The sequence below is a fragment of the Saccharomyces mikatae genome (assembly GCF_947241705.1).
Source record: "Saccharomyces mikatae IFO 1815 strain IFO1815 genome assembly, chromosome: 12".
In the NCBI taxonomy this organism is placed as follows: Eukaryota; Fungi; Ascomycota; class Saccharomycetes; order Saccharomycetales; family Saccharomycetaceae; genus Saccharomyces; species Saccharomyces mikatae.
The window spans coordinates 522,501-538,326 of NC_079267.1; the positions used below are offsets into that span (position 1 = coordinate 522,501).

Sequence of the window (15,826 nt, forward strand, 5' to 3'; positions counted from 1 at the left end):
GGGAAGATGAACGAAAAATCAGATGGGGTTGTTTATTCGTTTAGTTTTTCTTCGATATAGGAAATTTTAGGAACTGTAGATGTGTTTCCTAGAGCAACCATTGAAACTGGTTTGTTTTGTAATCTGTAATTTGCCCACATAACAATGTCGTCTTTAGTTATTCTATCAACTTGCTCAAAAACTTCTTCTGGTGATAATCTTTTACCTGTTGTCACTACTTGTCTGCCGATGTCTTCCACAATAGCTGTCGAACCATCCAATGATAGCAGCAATGCAGCCTTTAACTGGGCTTTTGCCCTATTTACCTCTGTATCTGTAATTTTACCAGATTTTATCCTCTTCCATTCCTTCAAAATTTCATCAACAATCAGCTTTACGTCATGTTCATTAGAATCTGTTACTATGTACATTCCCCATAAACCTGAATCAGCATATGATGTGGAGAACGACATATATGAATTAGCTAAAGGACCACTTTGACTGGCTGCTACAGCTAATGGAGAGGGAGAGTTTGTGCCTGTACCAATGGCTCTATCCCAATTACCGACAATTGCCTGTGTTGCTAGAGCCACAAAATAATCAGGGGCAGACCATGAAACACCTTCCAGTGCAATAGCGATATGAGTAGTGGGTAACGTCTTCTCTTCAATGAACTTCTCACCTCGATAAAACACTGGTAATGGCCCTCTTGGTGAGCCCAATGGTACAGGTGAATCAGATCTGGGAACATGACCGAAGTATTTTTGAGCATATTGTACCAATCTCTCATGATCGACAGCGCCTGCGCCGGCCAACACCATTCTGTCACCTTTGTAGTTTTTGGTTATGTAATCTTTCAAATCGGATCTTGTTATAGATTTGATATTCTTTATAGGTCCTAGAATGGTCCTTCCTAAAGGCTGGTCCTTGTACGTAATTTCATGAAGGTGATCGAAGACAACTTCATCATACATCTTGTCCACTTCTTCACTTTCCCTGATGATTACGTCTCTTTCTCTTTCAATAGCGTTACTATCCAAAACAGATTTGGTCAAGATATCACTTAAGATGTCGACCGCTTTGGGAATATCTTCTTCTAGAGACTTAGCATAATAGACCGTGTTTTCTCTTGACGTATAAGCATTCAAATGAGATCCGATGTTTTCAATTTCTAGTTCAATTCCCTGTTGAGACCTATTTTGAGTACCCTTGAAGGCCAGATGTTCTAGAAAATGTGCTGTACCATTGTTTTTTAAATTTTCTGCCCTAGAACCAGCATCGACAAATATTCCAACAGTAGCTGAGGATGTATTGGGAATATACTCTGTGGCAATTGTCAAACCATTGGGCAATTTCGAGGTTCTGGTGCCTGGAATTTGCGACGAAGCCGTACTTAAAAGCCTCCTTGTATTGCGGAATTTGGATAATGTTCTGGAAAACATATTGCGCTCACTTATTGCTTTCTCCCTGGTGTAAATATAATAGAGAGGCAAAGTATCACTTTTGCTTATAACTTATACAAGCTTATTTCTTGTTACTAAGGAGATGAGTCTAGCCATGATAAAAATGTCATTATATACGTAATTGATATTTTAACGATCACAACACATTGAAGATTGAGACTGCTACGTTTCGGTTACGTAAACTAATACAGTAGTTCGTTTTGCCTCAGGTTGGTTGAGTAAACTGATATCGATACAGGGGCATTGTATAGTAAGCGGGCTCTCTCTTCCCTCTTCTGGCTTTCTCTTTCGAACAAATCATGTGTAAAGAAAAACAAAAGCGGATCTTATCTCAAATGCAACTTTATCATCAATCCATCAAAGCCACCACATAATATCTGGATCACTCTTGACAAACAAGGAATACAACACTGTTTTCAATAATAAGGGACACGCTCTATCATTGAGAGCCGTTTCTTGAAGGGCACTACGCAAAAGTACCCCTTATTTTTAGTGTCGATTGAATAGAAGAAACCCTATATATTCTCTATGGCTAACAGGACAAATCATTTATGTATTTTAGTAGAATCCACAGCGTTGCAAAATACTAAAGAAGTCAGAGATGTTGATGACTAAATTGTATAAACCTGCATTTAGAATAAGAAGCTTTCATTTTTCAATTGTTAGACCATTTACCATCCCTTTTTTGCCAAAAATTCCTCAGAAACCAGGAGGTGTCAGTGGAACCGCGAATGATTCATCTTATATGCCACCTGAAAATAAAACTCAGGGTTCATACCACTGGATTGTAGAGCGCGGCCTCTCTTTTGCAGTTCTTCCATTGACTGCGGTTCCCTTGGTCACTGTGGGCCCCGTTTCCACTTTTATTGATACGTTTCTCTCCTTGGTTCTGTTAGGTCATTGTCACATCGGATTTCAGTCTTGTATAATAGACTATATTTCAGAAAGAGTCTATGGCAAAGTGCACTATTATGCAATGTATTTATTGAGCTTGGGCTCGTTCCTATCATTGATTGGTATATATAAACTAGAGAGCCAAGAAGCGGGTCTTATTGGCTCTTTGAAATCACTATGGGATAATAAACCTGTTACGAAGAGGAAAATGGAAGTTATTGGTTCATCGCCATAATATGCTAAGGAAGTGTTACTTCTTATTATTCGCATTCTATAAATGTGTATTAAAAATAGTTCAATGATTGATCATTTTTCGTTTTATCTATTCAATCCCAGTTCTCTATAAGGACGTCTTTTATTTGGGAAATGAATTCACCTTCTTCATTGACGTATCTCCTTGACCAAAGTTTGCCAGTATTATTGAATTTCATGGGTATTAAATGAGTCTGGGTTTGCAGGCCAATTTTTGTGATGATGCATGCAGAATGCAATGCTATTTGATCCTTAAAAGGTGTTGTTAATTTACTCGTGCTACCATATTTCTGGTCATTCAATATTGGTTGATTCAAAATTTGAGAGAGATGCTGCCGAATCTGGTGCTTTTTTCCTGTTACCAATTGTAAAACAATACATTGTTCGTCTATCAACTTGAACTTAGTAATCTGTCTACCATCATGGGAAACCAACGAGTTATAATGTGAGCCATTATTAACTTGATCATTAAATCTTTTATCAAGACAACTGGGTCGTTCGACAATGGCAACGTACTTTCTTAGCAACTTATAACCCTTATTACCGCCTTTTTGTAAAAATCTAGAGAACTTTATACTAGCGTCCTTAGTCTTTGCAATCAGCATCCCCCCAGTTACACAGTGGTCTAACCTATGTACGGTCCGATATAATTCCACCTGTTTATATGAGCAATAGATGGTTTTGAATCTATCTAATAGAGGGGTCGGATCAAGGCCAGGATGTGTTCTCCCCCACGTTCTTGTGTCTGGCGGTTGAGAAGGTATGCCAGGCGGTTTATTGACAATTAAGTAGTGTGCATTTTCAAAGATTATTGGTATCTGCCTTTTTATACACATTGACATATCCTATTTAATCTAAATCTTCTAATTGTGCCTTCACCTCCATCTTTTTCTCTTTTGAGTTGTTTATTGATCTCAGAAAAAGTTAATAATGCAAATGAGTGGAAATGCGACAACGCCTGGAGTTGGAATTCTGCCAAAAAAGTAAATATTTATGTACGTTTATCTAAAATTTAACTTGACTCCATTAATGAAACTGTCATGGTTGAAGTCCTCTCTATTGGAAATGTAGCTCTGAATGATGTCCCTTCCAATATCTGCTAAATGCCCCTCTTTAGTCAATGATTCTAATAATTCAGGTTGAACAGTGTACAAATTTGCGAGTTCTCTCAGAGTAACAAATTTTTCGATCAAAGCCGCCACTCCCCATTCTTCTATTGCTGTTTGATAACCTATGATATCCTTTGTAACTACAACGCCCCCAACGGAATTAACTTGGAAATGTGAATAATGTGACAATAATAAATTATACAACTCTTCCCCAATCAAAGTCAAGAATGTTTGTAAGTTTTTTCCCTTAAGAAACTTGGAAGATTGTTCAAAAATTAAGTTTAAAATATCAACTATTTCAATAGCTGGTAAGGTGTCTTGATCTAATAGCTCTTGAGATTTTGGTACAAAATCCTTCTTTTTTTGCTTACATAAGATTGTGGAAAATTTTGTTGAAATTACTGTAATGGTTTCTTGTAGAATAATATTGATCAGTATTTCCATCTTTTGAATTTGAGAATTGGTCATCTCAATAATTTCAGCTTTGATTTCAGGTGAATTATTCAATAGCGGTAAGAAAATTGATTTGATAGATATTGATAACAAATCTAATATCTCTGTGCTCATTGAGATCAATTTCAAAAAATTCAAGTTTACCACACCCGCCGTTTTATTAATGTCAACTTTACAAACTTTCCAATAAGCAACTTCTAATGCGATTTCCATGTAGGAATCAATAATCCCTAAAAACATTATTTTCAGTATTTCTAAAATGTATAGATTGGCCTTGTTTGGGATTAGTTCCATTACTCTTGCAGTAGATTCCACTACACACTTTAGCATGGAGTCAACATCATTCAATGAATAATTCATAGGGCTCTTTGTACTAGTATCAATATCGTTTATCACACCATTTGTATTCATCAAATTTGTAGAGCTGTGTGCTACATCATATTGTGTAGAGGAAGAGCTGTTGGTAAGGGATTCGCTTAAAGTATTTGTACGGTTTAGACTTAAATGATCCTTATCTAAATGAGTTTTCAAAAAGGAGTTAAACTGTGACAATTTGCTTCTTGATGTTGAATCTTGGCGAGAGTGTGTGTTCCTCCTGGGGGAATGCATGAATGCATCTACGTTGGTAGATAGTTTCTCCTTATACTTTTCTAATAGAATCCTTTTATTAATTTCTTTATCATAGTTTACTGTGAACTTAGATGTCATTTCCACCAAGATTGCCTCCAAAGATCTTTTTTCAATTCCAAAATATTTAGACCTATCGTATAAATAATGAGAAAACAAATCAGCAAAGCATTGCTCTAAGGTTGTGGATAAAATTTGATTACTGTCGTCAATTTCTAGTAGCTGAAAGTAATCAATTAAACTTTTAGTAAATTTACTGAATAATGTGAAAAGTCCATGTAATATTCTCACATATGCCAGATTTGAAATAGAAAGAGAGTTTCTCAATAAAACTTCAAATCTGGGTTCAATTTTTTGAGCAAAAACTCTCTGAATAAACAGCTGTATCACGTGAGTGGCCTTTTCTTCAAATACTCTTTTTACAACTTTAGATTCATTTTTTATCACAGTTTCAACACCATTAATCAGATTTTGCATGGATGTTTCAACAATAACACCGTGGTTTTCAAAATCGACGAGCCTTTCTTTAAACTTCACATTCTTTATGAAAACATTTTCAAATTCATTCTCTAAATCTATCTGCTTGGTATCAATGAAATAATCATGCTGGTTGATAAAGCTTTGAATGACATTAACACCACCATTAAAATTGTTGAGAATGATGGCGATTTCGTTTAATTTAGTAAAATTGTTCTCTCTATAGGCCGAATTGAAATTCTCAAGCAGTTCATTTTCCATCATTTCAGAGTACTTTTCAATAACCAGCTTTGTGTTGATTGTTTTTGGTATTGAATTTGTCTCCAGCTTAGATGATAATATTAGTAGATGCTTCATTAATTTTACAGACTTTAAATTCAATTTCCAATTTTTTGAGCGCCTTAATTGTTCAACAATTTCTGATTTACCCATAGAATAGAAGTCATTATACCTACGAATCAGCTCTACACTTTGAATGTAGTTTTGCTTTTTCTTAATCGCTGTTTCTAATTTATCACCCAATGGCGAAACAACTTGAGTAACGCTCGTTAAGCGATCATCTAGTTTGTCAAAAGTGAGTAAAGTAGTGTGTAAATCCTTCGATAATTTTATTACATTCTCTGAATGTATTACCTCTTGAGTAGCCACTTGTTCGCAATAGTACTGTCTTTTATTTAAGGTTTCTTCATTCAAGTTTTTAAGTTCCTTCAAGGTGGATTCAAAAGTTCTAATGTAGGGTTTTGGATCTAGTTGCTTCCAAATAGCCTCTCGGATTGTATCTTGATCCTTTTCGTTAGTGGTGAGATTTTTCGTGTTAGTGTCAATTAACACATCATTACGATGGTCTTTACTCAATTCTTGTACGAATTCATTTACCGTTAACCCGCCGAGAAAATTATCTGTCTTCAATAGTTTCTTCCATTTTGGATCGAGCTCATATAAAGAGTTCATATTGCAACACCAGCAGACCCAACAAAGCCTGTTTGTTCAACCTTTTATATCCTTCTATTCTAGTACCAACCCTTTTTTGTTTTTTTTGTCGACATTCCAGTTTTTCGGAATATCAGAATATTTTATCCTACATATATGGTGGCACAGACAAATAAATGTTATAATTCAAAAAAAAGGGTCCCTCCCAACTTATGTGCTGTTCGATGTTCTACAGGAATCGTTCTGACTTATATGTATATTAGTGCCTTGGCATTTTATAGGGTGCTTTATGATCTCGACTAAGTAATCATTATCTTTCCTTACTAAGCTGAGTGAAGCACTTTCCCTTCCACGTAGGTGAGACAATTAGCATGCTTTCAAATAGACTTTTAAGTTCTGTGTATCGTCATTTGATTATATGTAACATTTTAAATAGTATTCCACGGAAGTATAACGTAATAAGCTTTCAAAACCTTTGATATAAGAAGGGTTAAATTTGGTACATGATTAAATTATTTAAGAACAGACCAGTCCGCAGCTTTAATGCATATGTAATATACTTCACATGTTTGATCCAGTAGTACATCTAATACGATATCTGACTTGAATAAACAAGAAGCAAATGAGAGACTGCTTTAGCAATTTAACATCCACACATCCAGGAAGAGCTGGGTTTTATCCTTTTCAACTTTTTTCTTACATTTTTTTTTCCATAGCGCATACTTTGGCAAAGCGAAAAATGGAAAGGAGTAAAATTTGATACATTTATTTAAACTTATAGGATGGATGATATATTTTGAATTGTTTACCTATCGAGATGTTTTCAATCTCAATAGTTTCTTTAGCCAGAAAAAAACACAAGATTACTTGGTAAGAAAGAAGCAGTTAATTTTAATTTTGCCGACAAGCCAAGATGCAAATTTTCGTCAAGACTTTAACCGGTAAGACTATTACCTTAGAAGTTGAATCTTCTGACACTATTGACAATGTCAAGTCCAAGATCCAAGACAAAGAAGGTATTCCACCTGACCAACAAAGATTGATCTTTGCTGGTAAGCAATTGGAAGATGGCAGAACTCTTTCTGACTACAACATCCAAAAGGAATCCACTTTACACTTGGTCTTGAGATTGAGAGGTGGTGGTAAGAAGAGAAAGAAGAAGGTCTACACTACCCCAAAGAAGATCAGACACAAGCACAAGAAGGTCAAGTTGGCTGTCTTGTCCTACTATAAGGTTGATGCTGAAGGTAAGGTCACCAAGTTGAGAAGAGAATGTAGTAACCCAACCTGTGGTGCTGGTGTCTTCTTGGCTAACCACAAGGACAGATTGTACTGTGGTAAGTGTCACTCCGTTTACAAGGTTAACGCTTAAGTAGAATGTATTTAAAAATATCTTATGTACTTTAAGTGAACAGTAACTTTTGTGAAGAGGGCTTTTATTGTCATTATTTACTTTTTGTATTTACAAAAAAACAAAGTGAGTGAATGAATATAATATATAATATGCGGTGCCATTTGGGATTAAGTAGGCTGTATCGTATCTCTAATTTTCGTGGTTGTATGCTTCTCTAAATAAGTCAATATTTTGCTGTAGAATGGTTCTGCCGCTTCTTTCGGTTCCTTTAAGAAGCGTCCCGGCCGATATTTTAACGTCCTCTACAGTTTCATTGACTTTACTAACAAATTGATTACTCAAGTCGTCAACATGTTTTTCCAAGTTTTCACTAAATACTTGTAAAACGGCATCGAATCCCATTTTTCCTTTCTTAGCGTTTTCGCAGAATCTTTGCACAGACCAATCTTCCATCTTATTACATAGTTTCCTGATTGATCCGTATGCTGTAATTTGGGCTTCCTGTTGGAAAAGTGTCTTATTGACATAATCGTCTGGGTGCGGGCTATACGTCACAGTTTCATAGACCCTTAGTAAATTACACATCGTTAAATTACAACTTCTCATAGTTAGGCTCTGATTATTCAAGTCCACCACTGAAACTTCTCTAACATGACTCATATTGGTTCCTCCCAGCATCATCATAATCCATTTGGGAACACCTTGTTTTACAGTGATCAACCGTTCTGTAACCAAGACTTTACCCTGGTCTTTCAGTTCTCTTCTCAAAACATCCACTGCGATGACGTGTGTAGATATTTCATTTGGGTATTTTTTCCAATTAGCGGCGGTTACCTGGTCCCATGGATAATTGAAATCGTAACTATTCTGGAACAACTTCATTGTCTACGTTTAATTATTATTATCTTTTTTGTTTCCAGCTTTTGATTAAATCAACTATTCTTATGTCTATTAATGCTCGAACTCGAAAATATGTACATCGCTTTTTATGATAATTTTATCGCCTATATAATCTTTATATTTTTCACATTCATTGCTTTTTTACCGACCCGACCAATCAACGTTGTGCCGATGCTCGCAAAAGGCACCCTGGTCCGGGCAACAACATTTGCGATATACGGTAATAATGGCGGGGGCTTTTTCCCCTCCTTTCTTTTCTTTTCTTTTCTTTCCTATTCCATTGTTTCTAATCAATCTAACTCAGTACCCTTTCTAAGTTATCGTTGCTCTCCATGGTATCCATCACGGTGACATGATGCAGTACTTCCTTCCTGCTGCTTTCTGCGATGGACCCATCGCACATAATCATCTCATTTAAGATATCGTAAACCTTATTGAAGTTGAATATGATATCCAACTCGCAGACATTGCCGAAATACGTGTCCATTGTTTCGACAAACCGATGGATGACTTCCAGTGTTAGCAGTTCATTGTCAACATCAGAAGTTACTCCAACAATGAAAAATAAACTGGCATATCGCTTGTATACCACTTTGTGGTCACTGTACTCGATTATGTTACACATCTTGGGCTTCCTTGCCAAAATCGTAGGTGTCAAATCTTTCACTATCTTCGCCTTCTCACTAGCGGACATCGCCGTGTACCACTTCTTTAATCTAATTTTTCCTTGTCTAGAAACTAATATCAAATACTTTAATTGTGTCATTCCTGTATGTGTGTACGTATCTGCTTCTAATATTTCTATATCACGATTGGCCTCCTGACTAGTTCTTTATCGTAATCTTTTGCTCGTTCATCGCTAATTTCTGCGCACGACCTTTTCGCTCTATATATTACCCGACTAAATATATTTGTTCAATCAATATACGTTATAAAGAGAAATCACTCATTGCTATGTGAACTGTGTTTTAGAAGGCTTTTTACTCATCATCATTGTCTTCTGGTGGCGGAACCCATGCTGCAGGCTTGAAATATTCTTGGTCATTTGCCACATCCTTCCCGAACTTTTCTCTATTGTCAGTAAACTCCAACAAGTATTCCAGCTCCAATTCATGACATTGTCTGCCGAGGATGACCAATGAGTGTAACGGTTCGCCCGAGTCGTAATTTGCTAACTCGCTTATAGTGCCAGACTTGAAGCTTTGGGTGCTTGAACCCAATCTGCTGATTGCAACGGCAGGAGTATCTGGAGTGTATGCCTTCGTACCTCTTTTTTCTTCAATTTCCAATAACTGTTCGCAACACTGGGAAATGGACATGTACCTTGGTGGTTCGTAGATTAGTCTGCCACGGGCCATATTTTCAATGCTCTGTTCCTTCACCTTAATGTCCAGAAGGACTAAAGTGTGAAGACCAATTTTTCTGTTTTCCCAGATTTTGTCATACCATGAGTCAGGTCTCCAATTATCAGTGAAGAAAACCATGGAAACTGTTTGGCCGAAATTGTATAGTTGCAGTCCACATGCACCTACAGCATTCATGACGGAGGCATTATGGATGATTTCAACAGGAATTTTCTCACGTTTGGCTCTAAGAACCAAATCCGTGTGTGTGGTAGCACCAAATGGGTCACCCACAACCAAAAATGCGACATCTTCCTTATCAGCGTTGTTCAAAATCTGCTTGGAACCAGTTTCGACTAATTCTCTATCAGCCAAAATGATTTCCTTGCCATAATAATCTTCTAACTCTTCTTGGCTGGCAGCCATTAAGATGCTGGTGTAGTGTTCTAAATAAACTCTAGAACATTTCTTGATAGCTTCCAAACCACGAACTGTAATATCAGATTGGTACGATAGACCAAGCCCAATCAAATAAAGCATTCTTGTCAGTTGTATATATTTTAGGTTATCCTCTGTTTCCTTTACTATTTGACTGGCAAGCATTGAAAAAAATTTCACCCCATCGCTTACTTCACTTTTTTTAGAGCGCATGGCATGGAGTAGTCTAATTTTCTTTTAGAGATAAATGCGGAATTCAGGATCAAGAGAGTAAAATATACAAGGGAAGACATAGGAGTCTTCTTTTTATGTGACTTTCATTGTGTACGTGTCAAGCGTTTCTAATTCGGATATTTCCAGATGCACAATAACTCTCCCTCACGTGTGGATAATCACGATCTGGAAACTCAACCACTGTTAAGATCAAACACCCAAGAAAGCCAACTTCTCAACGATGAAGTGAGAATCAATGTAGTAAATGAGACGATTATTGGGTATCGTAGGAGGAGCATCAAGCGTTTGATTATTTACCTACTAGGTATTACATTTCTAAGTTTGTTTGGTGTAAGGATAGTTCAATATATTAGGGGACAGGTGCCGCCCACAGAAGAGATAGAGAAAAGTTTAGCTCAGGTGACAAAATTTAAACTAGTGGAGTTTCGGCTTGACGGTTGGAAAGATAATATGCAATCTAATCTAAATAATGATACGGGGAAGTATCTACAAGTGAGTATACACTCCCAAATTTGGTTTGATTATAATCAATGGCCCGGAGCAGCAAACGATTCGGCCATCAGTAGCCAACGTGACTGGATACAATATATTAATGAGAAGGTTCTTAAAACCATTTGCATAGATTTGAAAAATGTGACCACGTTCGACGGAGATGTAATATTCAAGGATAAACTGGGAGATGTTGTTGGTATGGACCCCATCTGTCTTGACCTAGCCCACCAGAAAATTAACGATTTGCAATTCAAAGTTCTTATCAAACCGTCTATTTGGAAGATCGTGAAAGTGTTGAAAAAATTCTGGAATGGCGATTTTGATTCGTTGAATTTAAAATCAAATTTAGACATGATTATCTTCAAGAAAAAATTTGGCTTGCGGCTTAATTTACTAAAACTTGATGGTGAAATCTTGAATTGGAAAGATATCGTTGACTGGGAAAAAATAGCAGCAACTCCGCTTCAAATGGTTCAAAATATGATCGATGCGATTTCTCTTCAAGGTTTTACATTAAGAGATTCGGACTCTGATGGATTTCATGCTAATATGAAACTGAATCCAATCACGATTCTTAAAGGGCTAGATTGGCTTCACCTTCCGCCAGGCGCGTCAATCCCTTTCATCAATTGGGAAGTCAAACTACCGGGTTGTGACGGGGAGCCTGCTATCGCGATTCCATCGTTGTCTTGCTTTAATGAACCGATCGGTTTGTACCATAACAAGGATAATATCGTGGTCTGTTTCCAGAATGAAATCGAAGGTCCTCTGCCCAATGAACTATTATACGAAGAATGTCCTCACAACAGTCTTACACCAATGAGCCAAATCGTCAACGCCGTCCTAAATCAGAACGAGACCGTTACATTTGCAGCAAGAGGTCATGTCATCGAAGATGGCATAGACAATGATTCATTGATTCCTGTCGACATTCTCGAGGACATTTTCCAGGAAATATCATATATTCCTATGACTACCAACGCTACATTCAATTCCAGTGAACTGATTCAAGAATTTCAGATTAACGACCTTCAATTACGATGGGGGAGGCGCAAAAAACTCAGTCTTGTAGGAACATTCTTGGGGTTTTTTGACTTATCCTTCTATGAGACACACCAGCGTGACCGAGTTCGCATTGATACCATTCGGGGACAAATTGATCTGTACCATAACGACATCAATTTCCTAAATCTACCCATGAAGCAATGGGTCAACTCTACATCACACATTCTGCATGATCAGGATACGGGGGACACCCAGATGAAACTACAGTTCGATCTAGAGAATGAAGATATGGAAGTTGTCGACAGCATGGAACTAACACGTACTCTGAATGAAATATTATTCCAGGGTTTCACGGCTATCCACTTTAACGCGACAATTGATGCGTCACTCACGACGGCGTTGGGCCCCTGGGTTCTTACCGGGTTAACCGGAGAGGGTGACACTCTGGTCACGTGAGCCTAGTTTTGTTTATTCTTATAACTCCGGGACGCCATATCCGGTTGTCCGAGATTTGGCGAATAAGGAAATAAGGGAAAAAGTAAGCAGTAGTCAAATCAACAGTGTTTTTCTTTAGTACCTTAGAGAGCTATGGGTAGTGGGGGTGAAGGAGTATAATCAGAAACCGGACTTGACATTATTGGCTCGATCGGAATTGGTTATAAGCAAACTAGCCTCCGGCATTCTATATAAATGCCACTCAGCAAATATATATGTTTACTGCACTCTTGAGATGCTTACCAGAATCGTTGTTCAGGCACGAGGCTAGAACAAAATATACGTATATTTATAATTGCAATGACTAAAATCAAGGTAGCAAACCCCATTGTAGAAATGGACGGTGACGAACAAACGAGAATAATCTGGCATTTGATCAGGGACAAGTTGGTCTTGCCCTATCTGGAGGTGGATTTGAAATACTATGACCTTTCGGTAGAGTATCGTGACCAGACTGCTGATCAAGTAACTGTGGATTCCGCTACTGCTACTTTAAAATATGGGGTAGCTGTAAAATGCGCTACTATCACGCCCGATGAGGCAAGGGTCGAGGAATTTCATTTGAAAAAGATGTGGAAATCTCCCAATGGTACTATCAGGAACATTCTGGGTGGCACAGTGTTCAGGGAACCTATCATTATCCCTAGGATCCCGAGGCTTGTGCCTCAATGGGAGAAGCCCATTATTATCGGGAGACATGCTTTCGGCGATCAATACAAAGCTACGGATGTGGTAGTCCCTGAAGAAGGTGAATTGAGACTAGTTTACAAGTCCAAGAGCGGTGATCATGATGTAGACTTGAAAGTCTTTGACTACCCAGAACATGGTGGGGTTGCGATGATGATGTACAATACCACGGATTCCATCGAAGGGTTCGCCAAGGCCTCCTTTGAATTGGCCATTGAAAGAAAGTTACCACTATACTCTACTACTAAAAACACTATTTTAAAGAAGTACGATGGAAAATTTAAAGACGTTTTTGAAGGCATGTACGCTGAAAGTTATAAAGAAAAGTTTGAATCTCTCGGTATTTGGTATGAACACCGTTTAATTGACGATATGGTTGCCCAGATGTTGAAATCAAAAGGTGGTTATATAATCGCCATGAAGAATTATGATGGTGACGTAGAATCAGATATTGTTGCACAGGGGTTCGGCTCTTTGGGATTAATGACATCTGTGCTGATTACTCCAGATGGCAAAACTTTTGAAAGCGAAGCTGCTCACGGCACTGTAACAAGGCATTTTAGACAGCATCAACAAGGAAAGGAGACTTCGACAAACTCCATTGCATCTATTTTCGCGTGGACAAGAGGTATCATCCAAAGAGGTAAGCTTGATAATACTCCTGATGTGGTCAAGTTCGGCCAAATCTTGGAAAGCGCTACTGTGAATACAGTACAAGAAGATGGAATCATGACTAAAGATTTGGCTCTAATTTTGGGTAAGACTGAAAGGTCCGCTTATGTTACTACCGAGGAATTCATTGACGCTGTGGAATCCAGGTTGAAGAATGAATTTGAGGCAGCTGCTATGTAGACTAACCTAATGCGACTGTTCAATCTATTTATTTTATATATTCTTCTCTCTTGGAGCAAAAACTTTTAGTATTAGGCCCTCGTAAAGTATGATCTTCTGCCCTTACTGAAAATTTTTCTTTTTTTTCTTTTCCCTCTTCGCAAGAACCAGAGACTGAAAAATTTTCAAATGATGAGATGTTTAGCAGAAGAAGATAATGTAGATATAGTTTTTGAACATTTTTATCATTTTCTTTTAATTTAAGAGCCATTAGCATCCGGAGATCATTACTATCTATACAGAGGAGCAATATAAACAATGTCAAAGGAGGATTTCGTTATTAAGCCTGAAGCTGCAGGTGCTTCTACTGACACTAGTGAATGGCCATTACTTTTGAAGAATTTTGACAAGTTACTGGTCAGAAGTGGTCACTATACCCCTATTCCAGCTGGTAGTTCCCCATTAAAGAGAGACTTGAAATCTTATATTAGTTCTGGTGTCATTAACTTAGACAAACCTTCTAACCCATCATCACATGAAGTGGTAGCTTGGATCAAAAGAATCTTACGTTGTGAAAAGACCGGTCACTCTGGTACTCTTGACCCAAAGGTTACAGGTTGTTTGATCGTTTGTGTTGATAGAGCTACGAGATTGGTTAAGTCTCAACAAGGTGCCGGTAAGGAGTATGTGTGCATTGTTAGATTACATGATGCCTTGAAGGATGAAAAGGACTTGGGACGTTCATTAGAGAATTTAACTGGTGCACTTTTTCAAAGACCTCCTTTAATCTCAGCCGTTAAGAGACAGTTACGTGTTCGTACTATTTATGAGTCAAACCTGATTGAGTTCGATAATAAGAGAAACCTTGGTGTCTTTTGGGCATCTTGTGAAGCTGGTACTTATATGCGTACCTTATGTGTTCATTTAGGTATGCTGTTGGGTGTCGGTGGCCACATGCAGGAATTACGTCGTGTCAGATCAGGTGCTTTGTCTGAAAACGACAACATGGTTACTTTACACGATGTTATGGATGCCCAATGGGTTTACGATAATACAAGAGATGAATCTTACTTGAGATCCATTGTTCAACCTTTAGAAACTCTATTGGTCGGTTATAAGAGAATTGTAGTGAAAGACTCTGCTGTCAATGCGGTATGTTATGGTGCAAAATTGATGATTCCTGGTTTATTGCGTTATGAAGAAGGTATTGAGTTGTATGATGAAATTGTCTTGATAACCACTAAGGGTGAAGCCATTGCTGTTGCCATTGCTCAAATGTCAACTGTTGACTTAGCTTCCTGTGACCACGGTGTCGTTGCTAGCGTAAAAAGATGTATCATGGAAAGAGACTTATACCCAAGAAGATGGGGTTTGGGTCCAGTTGCACAAAAGAAGAAACAAATGAAGGCAGATGGTAAATTAGATAAATATGGCCGTGTTAACGAAAACACACCAGAACAATGGAAGAAAGAGTACGTTCCATTAGACAATGCTGAGCAATCAACATCTGGTACTCATGAAACGAAGAAAACTGAAGAAGAACCCAAGAAGACTAAAGAAGAAGCTGATTCTTTGATCAAGGAAGTTGAAACCGAAAAAGAAGAAGCAAAGGAGGATGACAAGAAGGAAAAGAAGGAAAAGAAAGATAAGAAGGAAAAGAAGGAAAAGAAAGACAAGAAGGAAAAGAAAGACAAGAAGGAAAAGAAAGATAAAAAGGAGAAGAAAAGAAAATCAGAGGACGCTGAATCCGAAGAAAAGAAATCTAAAAAATCCAAGAAATGATTTGCATCATTCTATCTCATCCTATATATTAAACAAATTTCTCTTTTTTTAAAAAACTTTCTCTATTATTAGATTAGATTT

General features: G+C 37.6%; 11 protein-coding genes across 11 annotated transcripts; 5 read left to right on the top strand and 6 right to left on the bottom strand.

Moving 5' to 3' along the window:
• Positions 1-32: 32 nt before the first annotated feature.
• MAS1 (mitochondrial processing peptidase) lies at positions 33-1,421 on the bottom strand (the record flags this gene model as incomplete). Its single annotated transcript, XM_056224268.1, has 1 exon — positions 33-1,421. One exon carries the CDS (start codon positions 1,419-1,421, stop codon positions 33-35), a length of 1,389 nt encoding a protein of 462 aa, XP_056078203.1.
• A 622-nt stretch (positions 1,422-2,043) lies between these two features.
• SHH4 lies at positions 2,044-2,571 on the top strand (the record flags this gene model as incomplete). The annotated part of the gene is made up of 1 exon (XM_056224269.1): positions 2,044-2,571. The coding sequence occupies one exon, from the start codon at positions 2,044-2,046 to the stop codon at positions 2,569-2,571; it is 528 nt and encodes a 175-aa protein (XP_056078204.1).
• A 91-nt stretch (positions 2,572-2,662) lies between these two features.
• Positions 2,663-3,430, bottom strand: PUS5 (pseudouridine synthase PUS5; the record flags this gene model as incomplete). Its single annotated transcript, XM_056224270.1, has 1 exon — positions 2,663-3,430. The coding sequence occupies one exon, from the start codon at positions 3,428-3,430 to the stop codon at positions 2,663-2,665; it is 768 nt and encodes a 255-aa protein (XP_056078205.1).
• Positions 3,431-3,589: 159 nt separating this feature from the next.
• SEC10 (exocyst subunit SEC10) lies at positions 3,590-6,205 on the bottom strand (the record flags this gene model as incomplete). The annotated part of the gene is made up of 1 exon (XM_056224271.1): positions 3,590-6,205. The coding sequence occupies one exon, from the start codon at positions 6,203-6,205 to the stop codon at positions 3,590-3,592; it is 2,616 nt and encodes an 871-aa protein (XP_056078206.1).
• An 892-nt stretch (positions 6,206-7,097) lies between these two features.
• On the top strand, positions 7,098-7,556 carry RPS31 (ubiquitin-40S ribosomal protein eS31 RPS31 fusion protein; the record flags this gene model as incomplete). Its single annotated transcript, XM_056224272.1, has 1 exon — positions 7,098-7,556. One exon carries the CDS (start codon positions 7,098-7,100, stop codon positions 7,554-7,556), a length of 459 nt encoding a protein of 152 aa, XP_056078207.1.
• Positions 7,557-7,727: 171 nt separating this feature from the next.
• UPS2 (Ups2p) lies at positions 7,728-8,420 on the bottom strand (the record flags this gene model as incomplete). Its single annotated transcript, XM_056224273.1, has 1 exon — positions 7,728-8,420. One exon carries the CDS (start codon positions 8,418-8,420, stop codon positions 7,728-7,730), a length of 693 nt encoding a protein of 230 aa, XP_056078208.1.
• A 313-nt stretch (positions 8,421-8,733) lies between these two features.
• On the bottom strand, positions 8,734-9,204 carry APS1 (Aps1p; the record flags this gene model as incomplete). The annotated part of the gene is made up of 1 exon (XM_056224274.1): positions 8,734-9,204. One exon carries the CDS (start codon positions 9,202-9,204, stop codon positions 8,734-8,736), a length of 471 nt encoding a protein of 156 aa, XP_056078209.1.
• Positions 9,205-9,418: 214 nt separating this feature from the next.
• DPH5 (diphthine synthase) lies at positions 9,419-10,321 on the bottom strand (the record flags this gene model as incomplete). Its single annotated transcript, XM_056224276.1, has 1 exon — positions 9,419-10,321. One exon carries the CDS (start codon positions 10,319-10,321, stop codon positions 9,419-9,421), a length of 903 nt encoding a protein of 300 aa, XP_056078210.1.
• A 258-nt stretch (positions 10,322-10,579) lies between these two features.
• On the top strand, positions 10,580-12,406 carry TAG1 (Tag1p; the record flags this gene model as incomplete). The annotated part of the gene is made up of 1 exon (XM_056224277.1): positions 10,580-12,406. The coding sequence occupies one exon, from the start codon at positions 10,580-10,582 to the stop codon at positions 12,404-12,406; it is 1,827 nt and encodes a 608-aa protein (XP_056078211.1).
• Positions 12,407-12,745: 339 nt separating this feature from the next.
• IDP2 (isocitrate dehydrogenase (NADP(+)) IDP2) lies at positions 12,746-13,984 on the top strand (the record flags this gene model as incomplete). The annotated part of the gene is made up of 1 exon (XM_056224278.1): positions 12,746-13,984. One exon carries the CDS (start codon positions 12,746-12,748, stop codon positions 13,982-13,984), a length of 1,239 nt encoding a protein of 412 aa, XP_056078212.1.
• A 297-nt stretch (positions 13,985-14,281) lies between these two features.
• CBF5 (pseudouridine synthase CBF5) lies at positions 14,282-15,745 on the top strand (the record flags this gene model as incomplete). The annotated part of the gene is made up of 1 exon (XM_056224279.1): positions 14,282-15,745. One exon carries the CDS (start codon positions 14,282-14,284, stop codon positions 15,743-15,745), a length of 1,464 nt encoding a protein of 487 aa, XP_056078213.1.
• Positions 15,746-15,826: the final 81 nt, after the last annotated feature.